The sequence below is a fragment of the Pteropus vampyrus genome, unplaced genomic scaffold (genome assembly GCF_000151845.1).
Source record: "Pteropus vampyrus isolate Shadow unplaced genomic scaffold, Pvam_2.0 Scaffold19, whole genome shotgun sequence".
Taxonomy (NCBI): Eukaryota; Metazoa; Chordata; class Mammalia; order Chiroptera; family Pteropodidae; genus Pteropus; species Pteropus vampyrus.
Genome location: NW_011888800.1, coordinates 8,454,247 through 8,474,701, shown reverse-complemented (window position 1 = coordinate 8,474,701; position 20,455 = coordinate 8,454,247). Strand labels below are relative to the sequence as shown.

The 20,455-nt window shown below is 35.9% G+C and overlaps 1 protein-coding gene and 2 pseudogenes across 1 annotated transcript in view; 2 read left to right on the top strand and 1 right to left on the bottom strand.

The window, feature by feature from the left end:
- TMEM62 (transmembrane protein 62) overlaps positions 1 to 20,143 on the bottom strand; it is a 29,413-nt gene extending 9,270 nt beyond the window's left edge. Inside the window, exons 1-9 of the mRNA XM_011355162.2 lie at positions 19,810 to 20,143; positions 19,408 to 19,519; positions 18,223 to 18,360; positions 13,952 to 13,997; positions 10,587 to 10,728; positions 8,461 to 8,585; positions 8,192 to 8,314; positions 5,860 to 6,015; positions 3,346 to 3,505 (exon numbers count right to left, since the gene is read on the bottom strand). Coding sequence (XP_011353464.1) covers positions 3,346 to 3,505; positions 5,860 to 6,015; positions 8,192 to 8,314; positions 8,461 to 8,585; positions 10,587 to 10,728; positions 13,952 to 13,997; positions 18,223 to 18,360; positions 19,408 to 19,519; positions 19,810 to 19,989 — 1,182 coding nt within the window. The 5' untranslated portion in view covers positions 19,990 to 20,143. The remainder of the gene's footprint in view (positions 1 to 3,345; positions 3,506 to 5,859; positions 6,016 to 8,191; positions 8,315 to 8,460; positions 8,586 to 10,586; positions 10,729 to 13,951; positions 13,998 to 18,222; positions 18,361 to 19,407; positions 19,520 to 19,809) is intronic.
- LOC111736425 lies at positions 4,392 to 4,500 on the top strand (annotated as a pseudogene).
- On the top strand, positions 14,060 to 17,573 carry LOC105288682 (annotated as a pseudogene).
- Positions 20,144 to 20,455: the final 312 nt, after the last annotated feature.

Here is a 20,455-nt window from a genome sequence, read left to right as displayed (position 1 = left end):
TGAAAAAGCCTAGAAAAGGCAACACACAATAGCAATGAGCTAGCTGGGCCAGTGCCAATGGCCTCAAAATACCATTTCTCACTATAAGGAACCAGCATTCTTTAGAAGAATGGCTGATTCCACTTCTTGAGTAAGAAGTGCACAAGAAGAGCTTGTAATATCTTGTCATACCAGAAAGCAAGAAAAGTAACAGAGACTACTCAGATTGTATCAAAGGACTTAGTGGTCAACTTGGTAAAGCTCCCACTAGCCAAAGAGGGAAACATTTGAGCATCATAAACAATAAATGAAATGGATTGAAATCTACCAAATATGTTTCCTTAAATGTTGAATTCTTAATGATACTAAAAATAAAAGACTTGTTTGGTTACCTTTGGCAGATGCTAGAGAAAAATCTCATTATTCTGAAAACTGGTTTAAAAAGGGGAGAAGACGGGAAGAATTAAGAATTTATCCTGCCTTTGCTATATGAACTCTATATCTGGGTACCAAATAGATGAGGAAAACGTTTTCTTTATGAGACCATTCTAATTAATACTCACATAATAAGGAGCAGCAATTTGAATATTGCCATTTTATAACTCTAATGAAATAATAGATCTAGGCAAAGATCATCAATAACTGCTAGAAATCCTTCAGTGAAAAGCTGATTGGGTACTTCATAATGAAGGGAGAGATAAGCCAGCAGTGTGTTAAAGCTGATTTGACTGACTCATAAAGGCCAATTGTTACATTTTCAGGAATTTTGCAGGCCAGTTGATGTTGTATTTGTAGCTTAAAACCAGATATGGTAGGACTATTTATACTATGAGCCTTGTCTGGATTCTGATTTGAACCAACCAAATGATATATGTATGTGTGTGTATATAGATACACATATATAAACATACATACATATATATATAATGTATATATGAAAATTGGGAAAACTGAACACTAGGTGGATAGTTTGATATTAAAGAATTACTGTTAATTTTTCAGGTGTGATATGGTATTTTGGTTACATTTTTTAAAATAGTCCTTATTTTTTAGTGATTCATACTGACAGATTTACATAAAAAATGACATCATGGAGCAGGAGAGAAGCAGATGGGGTATAGATGAAACAAGATTGGTCATGAATTGATAACTGTTGAAGTTGGGTGATTGATACATTATAGTATTATCTCTTTCACATATTTAAAAAATTTCCCATCATCAAAAAGTTTATTTATAGTGTAAAGAACTTGTACTGGTGTTTATCAAACTTTGATTGCACAGAATGTTCTTACTTTAAAGAATAAGTTCTTTTTTCAAGGCAGAGATTGTCTTTAATTTCAAAATTTGGAAATTTCTAGAGTCTTTAAATTGCCAAAATAGACACAACAATCTAAAATATTGGTTCTCAAACTTTAGTGCACATCAGAATCACTTAGAGGGATAGTTAAAACAGATTGTTGGGTCCCATCTCCAGAGTTTCTGATTTACACGTTTGAGATGGGACCTGAGAGGCTGCATTTCTAAGAAATACCCAGGTGATGTTGATACTATTTCAGGAACCACACTGAAAATTGATCTAAAGGTCTAGTTGCTGCTAGGCTGCCCAGAACCTATAGATATGCAATAAATATAGTGAGTAGGTAAAATACAAGATAATAAATTGATGTTATCTCTCATAGATTTTTCTCTGACTTATCTATATAGTATAATGTATTTAAAAGGATGAAGTTTTCCCATTGATGAATGAGAGAACCAGGTTCCCTATTTAATATTCAGTAGACTAATTTTTTAAAGTTATACACATATAGACAGAAAATAGATCATTGGTTGCCTAGAAGTGAAAGTGGAAAGAATGCAGTTAAAAAAGAGCACAAGAAAACTTCTGAGGTTGATGTATCACGTTGAGTGTAGTAACAGTAACATAACAGGATGTATATGTATGTCAAAACACACCAAATTGTACTCTTTAAATAACATACCTCAATAATGTTGCAAGAAATGTTAAATATAAAAAAAGTACATGTGATTTCACAGTTTTACTAAGGATTCAACTAAGCAGCCAGAAATGTCTCAAGGAATGTGAATATAGTTTTTTCCTCATAAAACTACAGAAGCTGGGGCTCTGAAGCAATCCAAGGATTTGAGGGTTCCCATTCCTAAAGTGAGATCTCCAATGGTTGTTCCTACTTCTTCCCCATAACTATAAAGATAGAGAATATTTCAGAAAGAAATTAAGAGTTTATCGCCAGCCATCTTTCCTTCTATGTCCTCCCTGTGTTTTTTCTTCCTCCTAAGCAGAACACTTTATAGATGGGTGGCATTGCAAAGTGCCTTCTCTTATTTCCTCATCTATATATTGGGGATAAAACTACCCACCATATAGGATTGTTATATGAATTAAGTAAAAAATGTGTCTGGCATCTCCTTGTGGTGGTGGTGGCGGCGGGGGGGCTCAGTTAATAGTTCCTTCCTGCTCAAAATCTTTCTCTATGACCAAAATAATAATAATAATAATAATAATAGTAATAATAACAACAACCACAACCACAACAACAACAATTTCATGTGTTTTCTGAAGGATTACTTCATGTTTCAAATCAACTTAATATTAGAAGATTAAATATTTAAACTCTCTTCAAATCATAAAGTTGTAGAAAGTGACAATATATTTTTGTTTTAGAAACTAATTTCTGAGCACAGTCTATCCTCTAAAGAGTTTTATAATGCTGATGAAACTGCTCTATTTTCGTAACTATGATCACTTTCTACTCTGGCAGATGCTGGTTAATTAAATGCTCACACCCACCCCTCACCCCATCCCCCACCCAGGTTGAATCAGAATAAGGCCAGGCAGACTATAATGCAAATGATATAAATGCATATTCCCCAAACGAAAAAATTTTTTGATGCCTTGAATATTGTCTGTCCTAAAGTTTTCAAAATAGTGACACAATTTTCCTATACTTGGATATGGTAAAGGTATGGATACATAAATACATGTTTTCTGACTTATTCTATTATCTTTTGGTATATTGGAGAATTTTCTCCCATTATTAAAAAGACACTGGCCAAAGTTGGAAGAAAACAAAAGCATGATTCCCTAGGGTTTAAAAAACGGGGTAGGGGGAGGAGCGGGGAGTGGACTGTGGCCAGTAGTTGTGCACTCCTCTTTTCTTCTGCCTAGTTTTCAGTCTAATAGTAGAATTACTCCTGAGTGCTCATTTTAAGTACATTCTAAATCCAATATATCTAAATTTTTTATTAAACTTAGTTTCATTTTTATCAACTGACTGAAAAAAAAAAATAAGAGTTGGGCATGGTTACAGCCTAAGCATTTATATACCAAATTGAAAATTACTAACTTACCTGGACGATTACTTCTATTTTATGTGAGCTATTACTGAAGTTTCTTGGGTTCCACTTGAGTGTGAAAATAGGACCAGACAAATGAATAGCTTGCCCTAAATGAACTCCATCAATTTTAACTGTGACAGAAGTAATGGAGGATAATGAAAAGGCCAAGACTCTAAAATAAGAGCATATATAAAACACATAGTTTTAGGTATTTATCACTGTTTTTATAAAGGAGAATAACCCTATAATAACCCAAAAAGATATAAGTACAGGCAGAACCATCACACTGTACAACTGTAGGGACCACTATTCTATATGATCTGATTTCTTTCTGAATGGTGGCTTTTGAAATTATATAATTCAGCAAACCTGAATTAGTGAGAAATTAGGAACTATTCTTTTACTTTTTAGAAAGGAAAATCTATTTTCTTTTGACAAATCAAGTTGGAGTAGATCCAAAGTCCTTTCTGAAGAAACTCCTAAAGTCCTGGTTTTTCTCATAGGAAGAGAATATAGGTTAGACGTCTCACTTTGTTAATCTAATATCAAGCCTACCATCTACTCATTTGGTTCTTCTATCTATCTGGAAGAAGCAATGCCACAAACAAGGCTAAGGCTATCAGGCCCCAGAGAATATAAAGCCTAATCTCATATACAGCTCCTATCAAAAAACCTGACTGAGAGATGAATGTTTCACTTTACTAGTCATCAAAAAACATATATTAAAACAGCTTGATACCATTTTTTCCAGATTAAGTAGTAAATCTTTTTTTAAAATACAATATCTAATTATGGTAAGAGAGCTATGAAACTGGCATTCATATTGCCTGGTAACATATAAACTAGTATCCATTTTAAAAAGTATTTGGGGACCTTATCCACTGCTGGTGGGAATATAAAATGGTACAGTGCTATGGAAAACAATATGGCGGTTCCTCAAAATTTTAAACTTATAATTACCGTATGATCCGGCAAGCCCACTTCTAGATTTATACCCAAAAGAAGTAAATACAGGGATTCTAACAAATATTTGTACACCCATGTTTGTAGTATTGTTCATTGCTTCTTGGCCTTTTGGCTAAGATCAAGTGTAGTATCTGCACTTATCAACATAGTAGTATTGCTCATAGTAGCATTATTCAAATTAGTCAAAAGATAGAAGCACAAGTGTCTATTGACAGATGAATTGATAAACAAAATGTGGCATATACAATGGAATATTATTTAGCATTAAAAAGAAAGGAAATTCTGACACATGCTACAACATAGAGGAATCTCGAGCACATTATGCTAAATGAAAGAAGCCAGTCACAGAAGGACAAAGGATTCCACTTATATGAGGTACTTAGAGTAGTCAAATTCATAGAGACAGACAGTAGAATACTGGTTGCCAGAGGCAGGGGGGAGGTGGGTAGGGAGTTATTGTTGAATGGGTACAGAGTTTGTTTTGGAAGATGCAAGTTCTGGTGATGGATAGTGGTGACAGTTGCACAATATGGATGCATTTAATGCCATTGAACTGTCTACCTAAAAATAGTTAAAATGGTAAATTTTATGTTATGTATATTTTACCACAATTTTAAAAAAAGGAATAATGCTTTTAGCTACAAAAAAAAAGGAATTGAACAATCTTTATCAAGTCATATAGGAATTCAAACTCTTTAACTTAGAATCCCACTTCTAGAACTCTATCTAAAGAAATTATTCAAATTAAGGAAGAATCTATATATACCAGATGCTTATCCCTAAATTAGAAAAAAATCTAAAAGGTCACCAAAAAGATACGAAAATGGTTAGGTAAATTGTGGTACATTTTCTCTGTTGAAGTTTAAAAAAAAGTAGAAATTAGAATAGACTGTGCCTTAAGATTACAACTATGTAAAAACATAACAAAAAGAGGTTGCCTGAAAAGGAAAACTCAGAAATGTTATGTTCTGTTGGGGGGTGGGGAGATGAGGAGAAAATACACATATAATCCCATACCCTATTTTCTAAAGGTGGTGGTTGCATTTACTTTTCGAAATAAAATTTTAAAAACTATATATATTAAAAAGAGTGCCCTTATGTTTGAAAAAGGCTGTAAGTCTCTTTAATTCATATTGTCAAATTCAACATGGCAACTGAACATTCAATTCTATAAGGTTTATATAGCTTTTGCTTTTCTGGAAGGCTATGTAGCAAAATGAAAAAAATATTTCTGATATAAAACATAAATTTTTAAAAGTAGGATATAAAAGAATATGTACGTTGTGATTATAGCAATGTAACAACATGCAAATAAAAAGGTGGAATACACAAAAGTAATAATATTACAATTTCTGGAATTTTTTTTAAATTTCAGCATCTTATGAAAACATTTTTTAAACTGAATTAGAATAAAACAGTAAGCAATTTATCTTTATATGTTTAAATTGTTGAAACAACTGAAGGGCATCTCATAGCTGTCACATGGGAATGCAGTGACAATGATGATGTATTCTCCATTAATATCAAACTAAAAGTAAATTCTGAAAATGTGCTACTTACCTGATGTGTGTTGAGTGAAGGAGTCTTTCAAGAGGCTCGTGTTTAGCACAACTATAGAGGAGTGACTTAGGATTGGTGATAAGAACCACAGGCCACTCATCAAAGATCAAATCTGCAAAGCTAAAGAGGTCATGATCAAAAGCAAAGATGCGGTACCTAGAGACCAGAGGACAAGGAGGCAATTTAGTCAGTTCATATTTTAAGAGGTATGAAGGTTATATACAGAATATAAAAATATAAAACTATACTTTCTGAGATCATGAATTTGAATGCAGAGTAAATAATATTGTTTTTCTGTCTTCTTCCCTTGCCCTTATTACTTTATACTTCACATTTGTCACAACAACTGAGATTTCACTGAAGCAATGAATTTAACTGTACCCTACAATGTCTGGTACATAGCATGCACTCTGATTTTTAAATAAATGTTTGTTGAATTAATTCATTTGATTTTTATGCTTTAAGACTATTTTTAACCTAAGACATTCATCATAAAGCTAATACCTGACAGTCTTCATCTCATCAAAAATGCTACATAAAATATTAAAATAAACACAATTAGAAACCTTTCAATCATCTTTTAAATCTTTATTTCTATAATTTCAAAGAAATTAACAAAAGTTAACTTGTCTTGATTTTCTAAATGCACAATGAGAGTTATAAATACTCATTAAAGAATAACCAAAGTTTTGTATTTTCTAACTTTTAGAACTGAGAAATGATTAACTATGGCAGAAACAATAGGGCTCTCCAAATATTCCATGTGCTCCCCTGCATTTCCCAATCTCCCTGATACTAGGTTGAGACCATGTGACTGGTTCTGGCCAATGAGCTGTGAATAGAAGTAACATGTATCACACTTCTGGTCCAAAGTATTTAAGAGTGGGTGTGAGTTCTCCATGCTCTCTTCCCTGACCTGGAATTGAGGTATCAAAATAGTAGCCTTTTAAGATGAAAGAAGTCTGAATCCCTGTCACTCTGTGGAATACAGTTGCCCTGACTCATACCAGATTTACAGACATGAAAAATTAGACGTCTGTTTTGTTAAGCCACTGATATTTCTACATTTGTTGCATCCACAACAAAGCCTAGCCTATTATTACTAATATATTGTTTTTAAAAACTCTTCTATTTCACTAATACAACTCAAACGTATAATAAAGGCAGGTAAAGGTTAGGTCCTTTCAGTAAAGCCCCAGATAAAACCCCAGGGTTGGAACACAAGAGAGCAGGTGGAAAGAGAAAGAAAGAAAATGGTTTTATAATTAACATTGCTTAACTTGAAACTGCATTGTAAGAAATAAAGAGGTTGATCAAGGGTTAGGAAGGCTATCTGGTAAGAGGCAATCCCAGCCCAGCCCACACCCTCACAATCATGGAGAGATAGGTCTTAGCTCAAAGTAATTACAGTAGCCAACTAATTACAGGCTTTAAGCATAGCTTTTACAGATTCTAGAAAAGCCAACCGAAATGACCAAGCTGCTTTCTAATTAATGGAAGTAGTTAAAAATGGAAAGAAAAACATAGTCAGCTCAACGAATATTTATTGGGTGCCTAATATCTTCACTTTGGGTTTTAATTCAATAGCAATTGATAATAGTTATCAATTGAAACAATGAAATGATACTCATCTATACTTAAACTATTTCACTTAAATAGTTCCCTCAAAATGTATAAGGAGATGATACTCATCTATACTTAAACTATTTCATTTAAATAGTTACTATCAAAATATATATTTAGTTTCTTCTCTATATATTAACTACACTGTATGCTTTTGACAGATAAATTGTTTTTTCTTAGAAAAATTTTAACCTTAATAAAATTATCATCTATTTGAAGAGTTTAAATCACTAATATCTTATAGCAATAACTAGAAAAGTAGATATAAGAGTCAAGGGGGTGGGGACATATTTCTAGTCTTAATGTTTCTCAAATGTGGTCCATAGAGCACCTGGTGTGCTTTTTCAAAACTGCAGTTTCTTGGCTCCTACCCTAGACCAATACAATCAAAATCCCTAGAAGTAAGACCTGGAAATTTTTATTTTTAATAAGCTCTTCCATAATTCTTGTGCACACTAGAGTTTGAGAACTATTTCCTAATGGATATGTCTTGAAAATCCAACATAACATAGTGATAGCAAACGTGTAACTGTTGCAACAGTGTTTTTGCATAACAACAAAGATTGCCAGGTACATACATTACTTCAAAAACAGAGATATCACAAGTTTTTCCTTAACTGGGATCACTGATGATAGCAATAAGAACGCTATCATTGCTTTAGCAAAACTTAACATGTATAAGTTTTATTTTGTGGGGTAGTTCCCTTACCTTCTGTTTTGCTTCCAGTCTCCCACCTCAAGTTCCAAAGTGCCCTGGAAGTGACGAGTGTGCAAAACAGGCATCAGTCCACCGAGTGTATGGAGATGCCCACACAAATAAGCTGTAGCCGAACTAACCAATAAAAAATAAATGGAATAATGAACAAAGATAACTTGTGTTGCCATACTAATAAAAACATCTCTTCAGGAAAGCAAGATAGGTAGTACAACAAAAAAGAATTAAAAACAACTAATTTTGTTTTTGGAACCCTGCCTCACCTCATTATTGATCGAATTCCTGGTGATGGAGAAAGAATAGTGGATGTTGTAAAATGCCCAAACCAAATACTGTGGTTGCTCTGACTACTTTCCTTGGCCAGTATTGAAAGCTCCTTCATCCGTTTCTGAAATGGAAGAAAAATAGAAGGATCTTTAATTAGGGCTCAGGCTGAAATTTGATGTCAACAGATTAAACAACTCCCTTGAAGTTTTATAATAATAAGTACATTACGCCTAGGGATTAAACCCTACTAATTAATGACCTGTATGGACATCTGTAAGTTTCAAACTGTTTTCACATACATTATAATTCACTTGATCTTAAAAATAACTGTGCTAAGTAGGGCAGGTATTATCCCCATTTGATAGATAAGGAAACTGAGAAATAAAAAATCTTTAAATTACATAAATTTCTTTATTTATAAATTTTTTTTATTAAAAAGAGCCAGTAATCTTTTCAGCCCTGTATACCACAATGCAATGAATAAAGAAGATACTAAAACTAAATTTCTAGAATAAGAGGAACACATGTCTACAGAAAGCCTATACCTAAATGTTCTTAACAGTTCTACACATAATAGCCAAAAATTAGAAACCATCGACAAATTGCAGTATATTCATTAATGGAATACTACGCAGCAATAAAAAGGGAAGAACACAATAAAATGGATGAATTTCAGAAACATTATACCGAGCAAAAGAAGATAGACATAAGAGTATATACTGTATGATTTCAAATATATAAAATTCTAGAACAAACAAAACTAATCTATGCTGACAGAAAAACTAATCGGTGGTCCCCTGGAACTGGGGCTGGAGACTGACTGCACAAGAGAACTTTGTGGGGTAATGGAATGTTCTGCCTTGATTGTGGTGACAGTTACATCATTTATCAAAATACATTTATCAAAACTCTTCAAACAGTTGAAACAAGTGCATTTTATTGTCTATAAATCATCCCTCAAGAAGCTGATTTCAAAAATAACTTGTGCATATATAAATATACATTAATATTATCAGTGAAGTGCTTATAGCAATAAATTCTTGGGACCCACCCTCAGGATTTCTAATTTGATAAGTCTCAGGTGAATCCTGGGAATCTGCATTTTATAAGACTCCAGCTAATTTTCATGCGGACGATCCTTAAATCACACCTTACTGTTTTGAAGAGTACATTTTAAGACAATAAGTTAATCAACTCCATCTAAAGACACTTGATAGGAAACAAAATATACCTTCGTTAAATAAAATGTCTAACATAACACAATGCATCTAACAACAGTCTGTTCACTTGATTTGGAGCTCCTATGAACCCTCAGATCACTTAGAATCTCATTTAGCACTTAGCAAATTCTGCCTTTTATTATAGTTAACTCTGCATTGGTTGTATGTCCTGTCACTAGATTAAATATTCTAAGAGGCCAGTGTTTGATCTTATCGCTTTTGTATTCTTATATATGGGCATATATGTCACGCATATGGGCATGTGCTCATTAAAAATGTATGAGTTGATACAGTGTAAATATATATATACCTTACTGTTAAAGTGTACAGCTGAAACGTTGGATTACGTTAACCAATGTCACTATAAAAAAATAAATTAAAAAAAATAAAGAAAAAAAATTTATGAGTTGACATTTATTGTACCAAGAAACAATGAGCAGTTCTCAGATGGGACTTTCCAGACAGTTTTAATCCAGCAAGAGTTTCACCTAGCTTACAATAAGTACTTTAAAAGAAATTTATTTACTTCAATGGTTGCCCTTCTCTTACAAAAAAAAAATACAGATCTTTAGTTAAAAATGGCAACTGTGGGGATTTAGGAATATACTATATAGTATACAAAGCTGTATGCCCAGTAGTATATATTTAATACATTTTTATTGAATAAATATAAAATGTGAGGTACTTCTTTCCCAGATTTTAGTACAAGAATAGGGATAGCAATAACAGTGCTGAAGTAGCCAGTGATTTCTTCTAGCCATACTTGTAACTACAGTAAAAATTTTTCTCAAGCATTTCTAGATAAGAACTTGTTTACCTAGGATAACTTTAAGTAAGCTACATGTATCTGAGAAAAAAATAAAATAGGTTAGCTACAAAGGGAAGTGAGATTTTTACTGTACCTCATCTAAAATTCCGAAGAAATTATAGGGTCTTTTAGGCCCTGGATTTGGGGTGGCATCCAAAGAGATGAAAGAATAGTTGCCAAAGGGAGTACTGTGGACATAATGGAAAGAGCCATCCCTATGTACAGCAGAATATTTCCTAAAAAATATAAGGCAGGAAAATTTTAGTGCAATCATAAAAGAATAAGTTCAAATTCCTTCCCTAATATCACACTACATTTTGCCTCCTTTGAAAAGGAAATTTCCTAATTTGACAGAGAAATACACTAAACTAGATCCATAATGGATAAATTGATTAAAAGAAAATTTAAAGATCCTCTCCCATTGTCTCTGAAGACTCAGGCTAATTCATCAGTAACCAAAACACAAGGTTGTCAAGTAAAGCAGAGAAGTAAGGGTGCTATTTTAAGCAACCCACTAAACATTTCAAAAGATATCAATCAGAATCCAGTAAATGATACTTACCAATCATTAAAAAAAGTGAAATCCTACTAAGTACCTACTAGAATTCTTGGTGCAGTGAGATACAAAAGGTGTTTACTTCTTGAAACAGGACTACAAAGGCTTAACTCACAATAAAGCCTTGTAAAGATGATGTAAGTCATCAAGCCAGGAGGAAAATGATAATCTAAGTCGAGGTAAATAAATCTTTTTCAGTTCCTAAAAATATATGGATAACATAACAGAGTCCACGTTCAATAATGAAAGTCCTCCCTACCTTAAGAGTCAATAGTGTTCAGTGTCCATAAAGTGGGAGCATGAAGAATAGAGAGAAAGAATGGGTAATACAGTATACAGAGTAGGCGCTCTTTAAGCATTTGCTGAATAAATGTGAAGGAAAGTATAGATTACATTGGGGTTTGCCTAGGATAATTTTAAGTGAGCTACATGTCAAATGTCAGAACATTAAAAGAAAATATCTAAGGGTCTTATATGATGTTTTACCTAGAAGCATATGTAAAAAAATACAAATAAACTTCTGAAACTTAATGTGCTACCAGGGAGCTGTATTTAAGCCACAACAGCCATCAAATATATCATAAAATAAATATATTATCACAGATATTACAATTAATAGGCAATTAATTCTATAGCCTCCTTTCTTGGTATTTTTAAATTTTCTCTTTCAGGGCTTTTTCCTCATCAAAATTTTTATTTACATTTTTCCTGCTCAATTTGTTTTCAGAGTTATTGCTCAAGGTTTTATAACCTCACGTATTGTTTCCTTTCCTATATTTTTCACACATTAAAATCTATCTAAAAACAAATCCAACTATTTAAAAGCAGAGGCTAAAATATATGATAGTAACATTTTTGAATTCTGGATTTTGGCATTCTTTGGGGCATTCTTAAGATCAAGATGTTTTTTTCCCTCAGGTTGATATCTCTGTAATATCTACATCTTTAGCAAAAATGCCATTTATTAAATTCAGATAGTTTAAGTGGTTAGAAACAAAATTATAAAGGTAAGAAATTTTAGTGACTAACAACTTTGCTTTCTCAATAACCAGTCAGACTCTAAGTACTGTTAATTCTTCTTTGAAAATGTTTCTTAACTCCATTCTCATAGTTACCATCAAAGATAAACAGTTAACAGGGAGTGAAAGATTGTCATCACTGGCCTTTTCTTTTTGCACATTAACAAAAGAGGACGACATCCTTTTCCAAATTATGGTGACTCTAATTATATCTTAGTTAAAATCTTTTACCTATCACCCCCAAATTGATGTCACCATCCCCATACCCGGGAACTTTGTACAGACAAGTCTGTCCTCTATTCATTTCAGGCTCTTTTCATATTATGACTGGACTACTGCAAGACTCTCCTATTTGATCTACCTAACTCCAATCTCTCCCTTTTTTCTTTTTTATTCCTATCTTTATTTTTTGTGCAATCGCCTTTATAAAATACTATTTTCACTATGTTATTTGTCACCTTGGGAACCCATACTGGATTATGAACTACTACCCATCACATCTAAATTTCTATGCTTATCACTTAAGACATTCATAAATTGGCCCCAGGCTACCTATCCAACATCATGTCAGTACTCAATATGAACCTTTATTTTAGTGATACCAGTTTCCTTACTGCCCCCAAAAGCTCATTCTAGCTTTTAAAGCTGTTTTCCTTTTTGCCCAAATATACCCCACAATATTTATTACTTGTCTAAATCCTACTCATCTTTTAAAACTGGATGCAATTTTCACTTCTTTTATAGCATCTTCTCTAATTTGCTACTAGTAGATAAGTTCTGGAGATCTAATGCACAGCATAATAATTATAGTCAACAATACTGTATTATAAACTTTAAAGTTGCAAAGAGACTAGATCTTAATTGTTCTCACCACAAAAAAAGAAATGATAATTATGTGACCTAAGTTTTTAGCTATGGTGATAATCATATTGCAATATATGTGTATCACATGAACATACTGTACACCTTAAACTTACACAATACTATATGTCAATTATACCAAATTAAAAAACGTTTTAGCTAAAAATAAAGTCTTTTCTATGTCCATCCCAAGCTGATCTCTTCCTTTTCTAATTTTCAGAGTGATGATCATATGTAACAAATAATCCAGCATTTCACCAGCCATTCCTTCATGTTCTTTTCTAATTATTTCCTAAATAATTTGTATCTCCCTTAGCTAGACTTCCTTGAAGGTAGATGCTGTATTTTTTAATATTAACTCTTCTTGTATCTCTCATACTATCTAACTAATTATGGGCTCTCAATAAATACTTGCTACTTGATCGGCAACGCAGAACAAAGCTACTGAATACCCTGAAATTGAAAGTGAAATTACAAGCAAAAGAAGAATCTCAACACACTGAAATTAGAGAATTGGTTTTCTAACTCAAAGATCCTTTCACATCCATAGCCTTTTTCATATTCATGGCACATAGAGAAAATTTTCATATTTGTGTGACATACTAGGATGAAAGGACAAAGCAGCCAGGGGTGACCAGTTGGACTCTTCAACCACCCTAGAGGCTGAGAGAATCAGTATCTCAGCATTCCTAAAAACCATAGTACTCTAGTTGACAAGCTCTGATCTAAATGACTTCTGCTATGCATCAATGGGGAAAAAAAAGTCTGTATAGAATATTAATAGTACCATTAGAAAACAAAAAGTATTAAAGTTAATGAAATAAAAAAATTAAAGGAAAATGTCCTGAAACAAAACCAAAAAAACTGAATCTGTCACACATACACACAGAGTCTCCTTTTCTAAATTACCAGAGTTTCTATATATAGAAATCTTATCTGTTAAAAAATGTTTTCACCCATTTATTGAATTGTCTGCACCCTCCTTGTAACACATCATGGTCTGTCTTCTGTTTGTTATAGTACCTGTAATAATTCTCGACACTCTCCAGACTTGGAATGTTGAATGCATCTAATTAAAAAGAGCGAAGAAGAAAAAAAAGAGCAAATATCATCTATATTAAAAAGAAAAATGAAAACATGTTAATGACTAAATAAAAATGACAAATCTTTCAATAACACTTTAAATAGTAGGATGGCAATTAATTAGATTTTTAAAACTTGATAATAGAATTAAGATTATCTGGAAACTTATTTAAGGCATCTAGTAGAATAATAAATACTTTGAATTATATACTATTCAGAATATAAATCAATTTGAAGTTACAAGATTGGACAGTTGTTGCTGCTGTTTTAATCATGTGATTCTGGAAGCCAGCAAAGACTAGAATCTTGCCTAAGTAGATTTATGCCTCATGCTTCTAAACAGCATAGCACTTTGAAAACAGGGTCAAAGCCCCTCTCTTCTTAAATCACAAAGAAGATCTGGTAAGAAGCGAATTATATAATGGTAAAGGTTAAGATTCAGGATGTCACAGAACACTTACCTGGAAATATAATGATTTCCTAGAGTTTGACTGACTGGTTATAATAGTTAAAATTGTTTGACTTCCAAGAATCCACTATATTTCTAATAACCTTAGAAAGTAAGCTGTAAGCCCAATTTAGGCCAAAAGAAATATTAATATGTATATAATCCTCTTGCTCAGTAAGAAGATAACTCTGTTATAGTTCAATTTTAGTAAAGATTAGTTTCCGCTCTTAATACAACATACAAGTATATATACCCATAGCAGAAGCATTCATGCTTATGCAAGTCCAATCAGATTATTATGAACACCAAAGGACTATCCAAATTATTTCATCACAAGAGTCTGTTTGATATTTATTACTTGAAATAAGTCAGCAGCTTGACTTGAAAAACTTTTTTAAAAATACACACATATTTGCCACTTATTGCAAAAGAATTTGACTTGTATCACTAATTAGGATCAGGAAATAAAAGAAATGTAAATATAGCAGAGAAAGTTGTAAGCCAGATATCCTATTTTCAATTTATAATTCCTAGTTGCTTTGTAAAAGGGCAGTTCTATCTGTATTTAACCAGATAGAATTATTGGTTTAAAATGTTATTTAAAAATAAATATAATTAGGGGGTGGAGTCAAGATGGCTGAGGAGAGATTCGAAAGGAGAACTCAGTTTCCTGCATCTGCTGAATCTCAAAAACCCCAGCTAAAAAAAGCTCCAGAGTTCCCTAATTTAGAGAAGCAGAGCTGGTTGATACATCTCCACTATATCCGGAAAGATTATGCAGTGTGCAAGGTTGTTATCAAAGAACAGCTTCAGGAGACCCAGAGGCTATGTGAAAATGCTATCTATGTCCAAGCACTGATATTTCATCTAGAAGGAAATATCCAAGAATCTCTAGAACTCTTTCAGACGTGTGCTGTTCTCATCCCTCAGTGTGTGATAACCTCAAGCAGGTGGCCAGGTCTTTCTTTCTTTTGGGAAAACATAAAGCTGCTACTGAAGTATATAATGAAGCAGCTAAACTTAACCAGAAAGATTGGGAGATCTGTCATGACCTAGGAGTTTCCTACATTTATCTGAAACAGTTCAACAAGCCATAAGACCAGTTGTACAATGCCCTACACCTTAAAAGGCATGATCTGACTTACGTAATACTGGGGAAGATTCATTTGCTGGAGGGAGACTTGGATAAGGCCATCAAAATTTACAAGAAAGCAAATACAGAACTTTAGGATTACTCTACTTACAGCTCAGCATTTAACAGAAGGCATTTGAAAATCTTGAGAATGTAATGACTTATGACCCTACCAACTATAAGGCCATTTTGGCAGGAGGCAGCATGATGCAGACCCACAGAGACTTTGATGTCGCCCTCACCAAATACAGAGTTGTAGGTTGTGCTGTTCCAGAGAGTCTTCCACTCTGGAATTACATTGGAATGTGTTTCTTGGAAAGAAGAAATATGTAGCTCCTATCGGCTGCCTGAAATGAGCCAACTACTTGGCACCCATCGATTGGAAGATTCTCTATTATTTGGGCCTTGTCCACTTGACCATGCAGCGGTATGCATCAGCTTTCCACTTTCTCAGTGCAGCCATCAACTTCCAGCCAAAGATGGGGGAGCTCTACATGCTCTTGGCTGTGGCTCTGACCAATCTGGAAGATACAGAAAATGCCAAGAGAGCCTATGCAGAAGCTGTCCACCTGGATAAGTGTAATCCTTTAGTCAACCTGAACTACGCTGTGCTGCTGTACAACCAAGGTGAGAAGCGGGGACCCTGGCCCAATATCAGGAGATGGAGAAGAAAGTCAACCTACTCAAGGAGAGTAGCTTTCTGGAATTTCACTCTGAGATGGTGGAGATGGCCCAGAAGTTGGGAGCTGCTCTCCAGGTTGGAGAGGCACTGGTCTGGACTAAACCAGTTAAAGATCCCAAATCAAAGCACTGGACCACTTCAGCAAAGCTGCCAGTTTCCAGCAGCCTCTGGGCTCTAATCAAGCTCTAGGACAGGCAATATCTTCCACGGCCACACACAGGAAGCTCCCCTCAGGTATTGGAGGAACATCCCAGCCCACAAAGCCACCGCCTCGTCCTCTGGAGCCAGAGCCTGCTGTGGAAGCAAGTCCAGCTGAAGCACCAGCACAAATAAGGAAAATATAGGGGTTTCTTTGGTAAGGAAGTATCAGATTAGGAACAGTGACATGACATAGGCAAGGTGGAAGCCAGCACCTTCCCTGGGCACCACAGAACACAGAGTGTGTTGTAATGATCACGAGGAGCCTGAGGCCTGTGCAGCCCCCCATTGGCTCCATCACCCAGTAAATAGAAGACAGCCCAGACTGGTCTTCTAAGAATTGAGAGCAAGGCTTATGGCTCGATGTATGTAGCTTCAAGAGCCAGCAGGGTACATGATGCTGTTTGCTTTTGAAAGGAATTTATCTCCTGGCTGGCTGACCCCTCTTCTATGGAAGGACAGTCAGAGGCAGACAGCTCTGCTCTCGGGTGAAGCCTCAGCTTAGCTGAGGTGACCCTCAGGCTGTGGGGAATATCAGCCTCCAAGATACACACAAATCTCCAATTCATAATTGAGCACCAATAGCCTAAATTTAAGAGAAAAAAACAATGATGAAATAAACCTCTGTAAATTGAAGCTGAGGCTGTTGAGTATCCTAGCTGCAGTTGCCCAAGGGATTCCAGAACAAGTTCTTGTGTCTTGTTCTTGAGGGAGGTCAGAGTATAGAGCCAGATCATGTCAGTATGATAAGAAGTAGGACTGAAGGGCGGTCTGATATCAGCACCAAGGATTTAAAGAAAAGGAATTTTCTTAACCAAGGAATTTTTACTTAAGACAATCAATAATACACTGAGGAGATGCTATAATATGTTACATGTACTTTTTAGAATATGATTATGCAACATCGCCCCTTGGAGGAATGTTGTAATTCAAGTACGAAAATGAGAGATCACAATAAAAACTTTTTTAAAAGAAAAAATATATATATAATTAGGTACTCATCAGCAACGAATAATCAAATGAATAGACAAATGAAGTAATCAATAAGAAAAGTCAACCTTCGTAAAACAAACAAACCTACTACCATCAGGATACTTTGGAAGAAGAGTTCATTCCCTTACCAATATGACAAAGATAATCTGAAGAATGGAAAGGGATTATCCATTTCTCTCCCCATGCATTTGGGGATTTATTTGCAATTTTAATTCAGTAAAATTCACTCTCTGTGATGTGCAGTTCTATGGGTTTTGATAATTATATAGTTATATATCTACCACCACAATGGGAACAGTTCCATCACCCCCCAAAATTCTCTCAGGATATCTCTTTGTAGTCAACCTCTCCCTGCATCTCCAACCCCTAGCAACCACAATCTGTTATCTGTCTATAGTTTTGCCTTTTCTTGAATGTCACAGAACTGGAATCATACAGTTTGTAGACTACAAGTTTGGCTTCTTTCATTTAGCAAAATGTATATATTTTTAAACATCCACCTGCATCGGTTTTGGTAGAAGCTTTTCTTCCATGTAAAGAAGAAAGGACCATACCAACTTTCTCCTCAAAAGCCAACAGTGACATCAGAAGTTTTAAAATCACATGTTATAGTTATATTTTTGAGTTGTGGCCTTCAGTATATCTAAACCTATGATACAATGTCTCAATTAATAATTTTACAATCTAAAGCTGCAGAATCTAGGGTACTGAAGGAAATAAAAACATAGTCTTAATCATATGTGGGTCTTGACTCTTACCATGATTTCCTTTGATATCAAGCCACTTGGTTTTTTCCATGACCCTTGTCTTCTTCAGAATACTGTAGTAGGTTTGCCATTCTACCTCATGCTGCATAGATCCCAACATGTCTTTTGTTTTGGCATCTGTCAGATCTCCTGTAGATTTACATAAGAATTGAATCACAATGCAAAATAAACCCCAGAGCATCAATGTTTTTTAATGCACACGGAAGGAACAAAGATCTTAAATTACTCAACATGTATAAGCATAGCTACTTATGAGTCCATTTATGTCCAAAGCAAGCCATCTAGATTTTCTCAGCAAGTGCCTATTTAATCTCCTATGATATTAGAAATGGGCTGGGGAAAAAAATATATATCTTTCAAGAGAGCATGAGACTCTGATAAAATGAAAACTCTATATAAGACAACAGTCTGGGAAGGTGCCTGATATCTATGGCAACCATATTTTCCAAGCCCAATATCAAGATATATAATCTTACCAAGTACTTTGTTTTACAGCAAGAAGCAATCTGGAAGGTGTATTTGGACAATGAGATACCAACATTGCTAGAAAACTAGACAGACACGTGAAATCAAGGGTTTTCCATAAAATGAGGACTGCTACTCCATCATATAAGCAGAGGTGTTTCAGTAGATGAGTGGGATGAATTTCCCAGTAGACAGGACAGATGCTCCTTTAGCTTCTTCTCCAACATAGCTCAGGAGTAAATGGTTAGGGGTTAGAAGACTCTACGGAACCCAAGTCACAGAAGTACCAAGGGATGAGAAAAAGTATCCTGAGTCATTTGAAGCCTCTGATGATTGACAGTATAAGATTAATACTGTAAAGACATGGAAAAGTTAGGTTTTTTTAACCTTTTGATTTGTGGTTAAAAGATTTTCCTTAATTCTCTCTCAAATTCAGAATTGCAACAACAAAAAGATACAAACAGCCGACATTAAGATGAAAACAGTGAGTTGCTTTAAACAAAACCTTGCCACGGCAGGTCTTTTAGCCAGGATCTTGACTCAGTTATCCATAGGCAAAGGGATTTGTAATGTGTTTCTCTACAGGAGGAGGACTCACTTGGGGCTGTGGCTATAGTGTTCCCAAGGTCCCCAAAGAGAAAGCTGAAGCCCTGGCTAGCATTCTACCTTCTGGACCACAGAACAACATGACAGCACAGCAATCTTCCCTACCTGTTGCTAGGACGAGAGCTGGTTGAATGATGTCAATAGTTTCAGAACAGAACTTCTCTAAGTCTATAGCTCTGCCTGGATCACGAAACCTGCTCAGGTGAATGTCGGATATCTGCCGAAAGCAGGTATTAAACAGTGATATCTGAGTCAGGAAGAGGCAGCACTGGCAGAGCAACCCAGCAGCTCTCTCGGGGTGGAAGGGTGGGGGGTAGGAAAAGGTAAAGATGCAGTGCATCAACGAACACCCCCCCTCCCCCGGGAAGGGCCGAGCCCCCCAACTCCGAGCGTGGGAACTAAACATGCACAGGTGGCGCCCCCGCGGAAACTGCCCGCGTCTCACCGTGTGGTGCCAGCTCTGGACCGGGACCGACCCCCACCCCCGCCGGGCTCCCGCTGCGTCACCTGCAGGCCCCAGAAGATGTTGGTGGCTCCAAGACCCGGCGCCGGGTGCGGCCTCCGGGGGACGCGGGGCTGGGGTAGTGGCGAGGGCGAACCGGCCAGGCCGTAGTGTTCCAAGAGCACGGCCGCCAACGACGCGGCTGCCAGCCCCACGACCACCCTGATGGCCAGTGCTGCGGCCATTCCGCCTGCCCGGGCGCGGCCCTCGCCAGTCCCGGGCAGGGACCAGGGACCGCGCAGCGTCCCGCGGAGCGGCTCGGGCGGCACTTCCGGACTCTATGGTCGCGCGATCTCTGCGCAGCGCTGGCACCTGCGCCTGCTCGCGCACCTGCCCCCTCCCAGGGTTCTGGGCTCTGTTTGCTAAAGTAACGCGGACGCGGAGAAGCAAACCGATACCTCCAACGCCAGTCACGGTTGTTGAGGGGTGGCAAGGATAGAGACCTACCCTGGGGGGCGGAGGCTAGAATTCCGGCTCCTCCTTATTCAATCATTCCTGACCTCCATTGAGTCGGTTTCTTACCGGTAAAGGAAAGTTAATACTTCCCATGCATACTTCACAGGGTTGTTGTGAGAATCAAAGTATGTATGAGGACGCCTTTTAAATTTCAGTGCAAATGTGACAGGTGGCTTTCTCTGGCCCCTTCTGGTT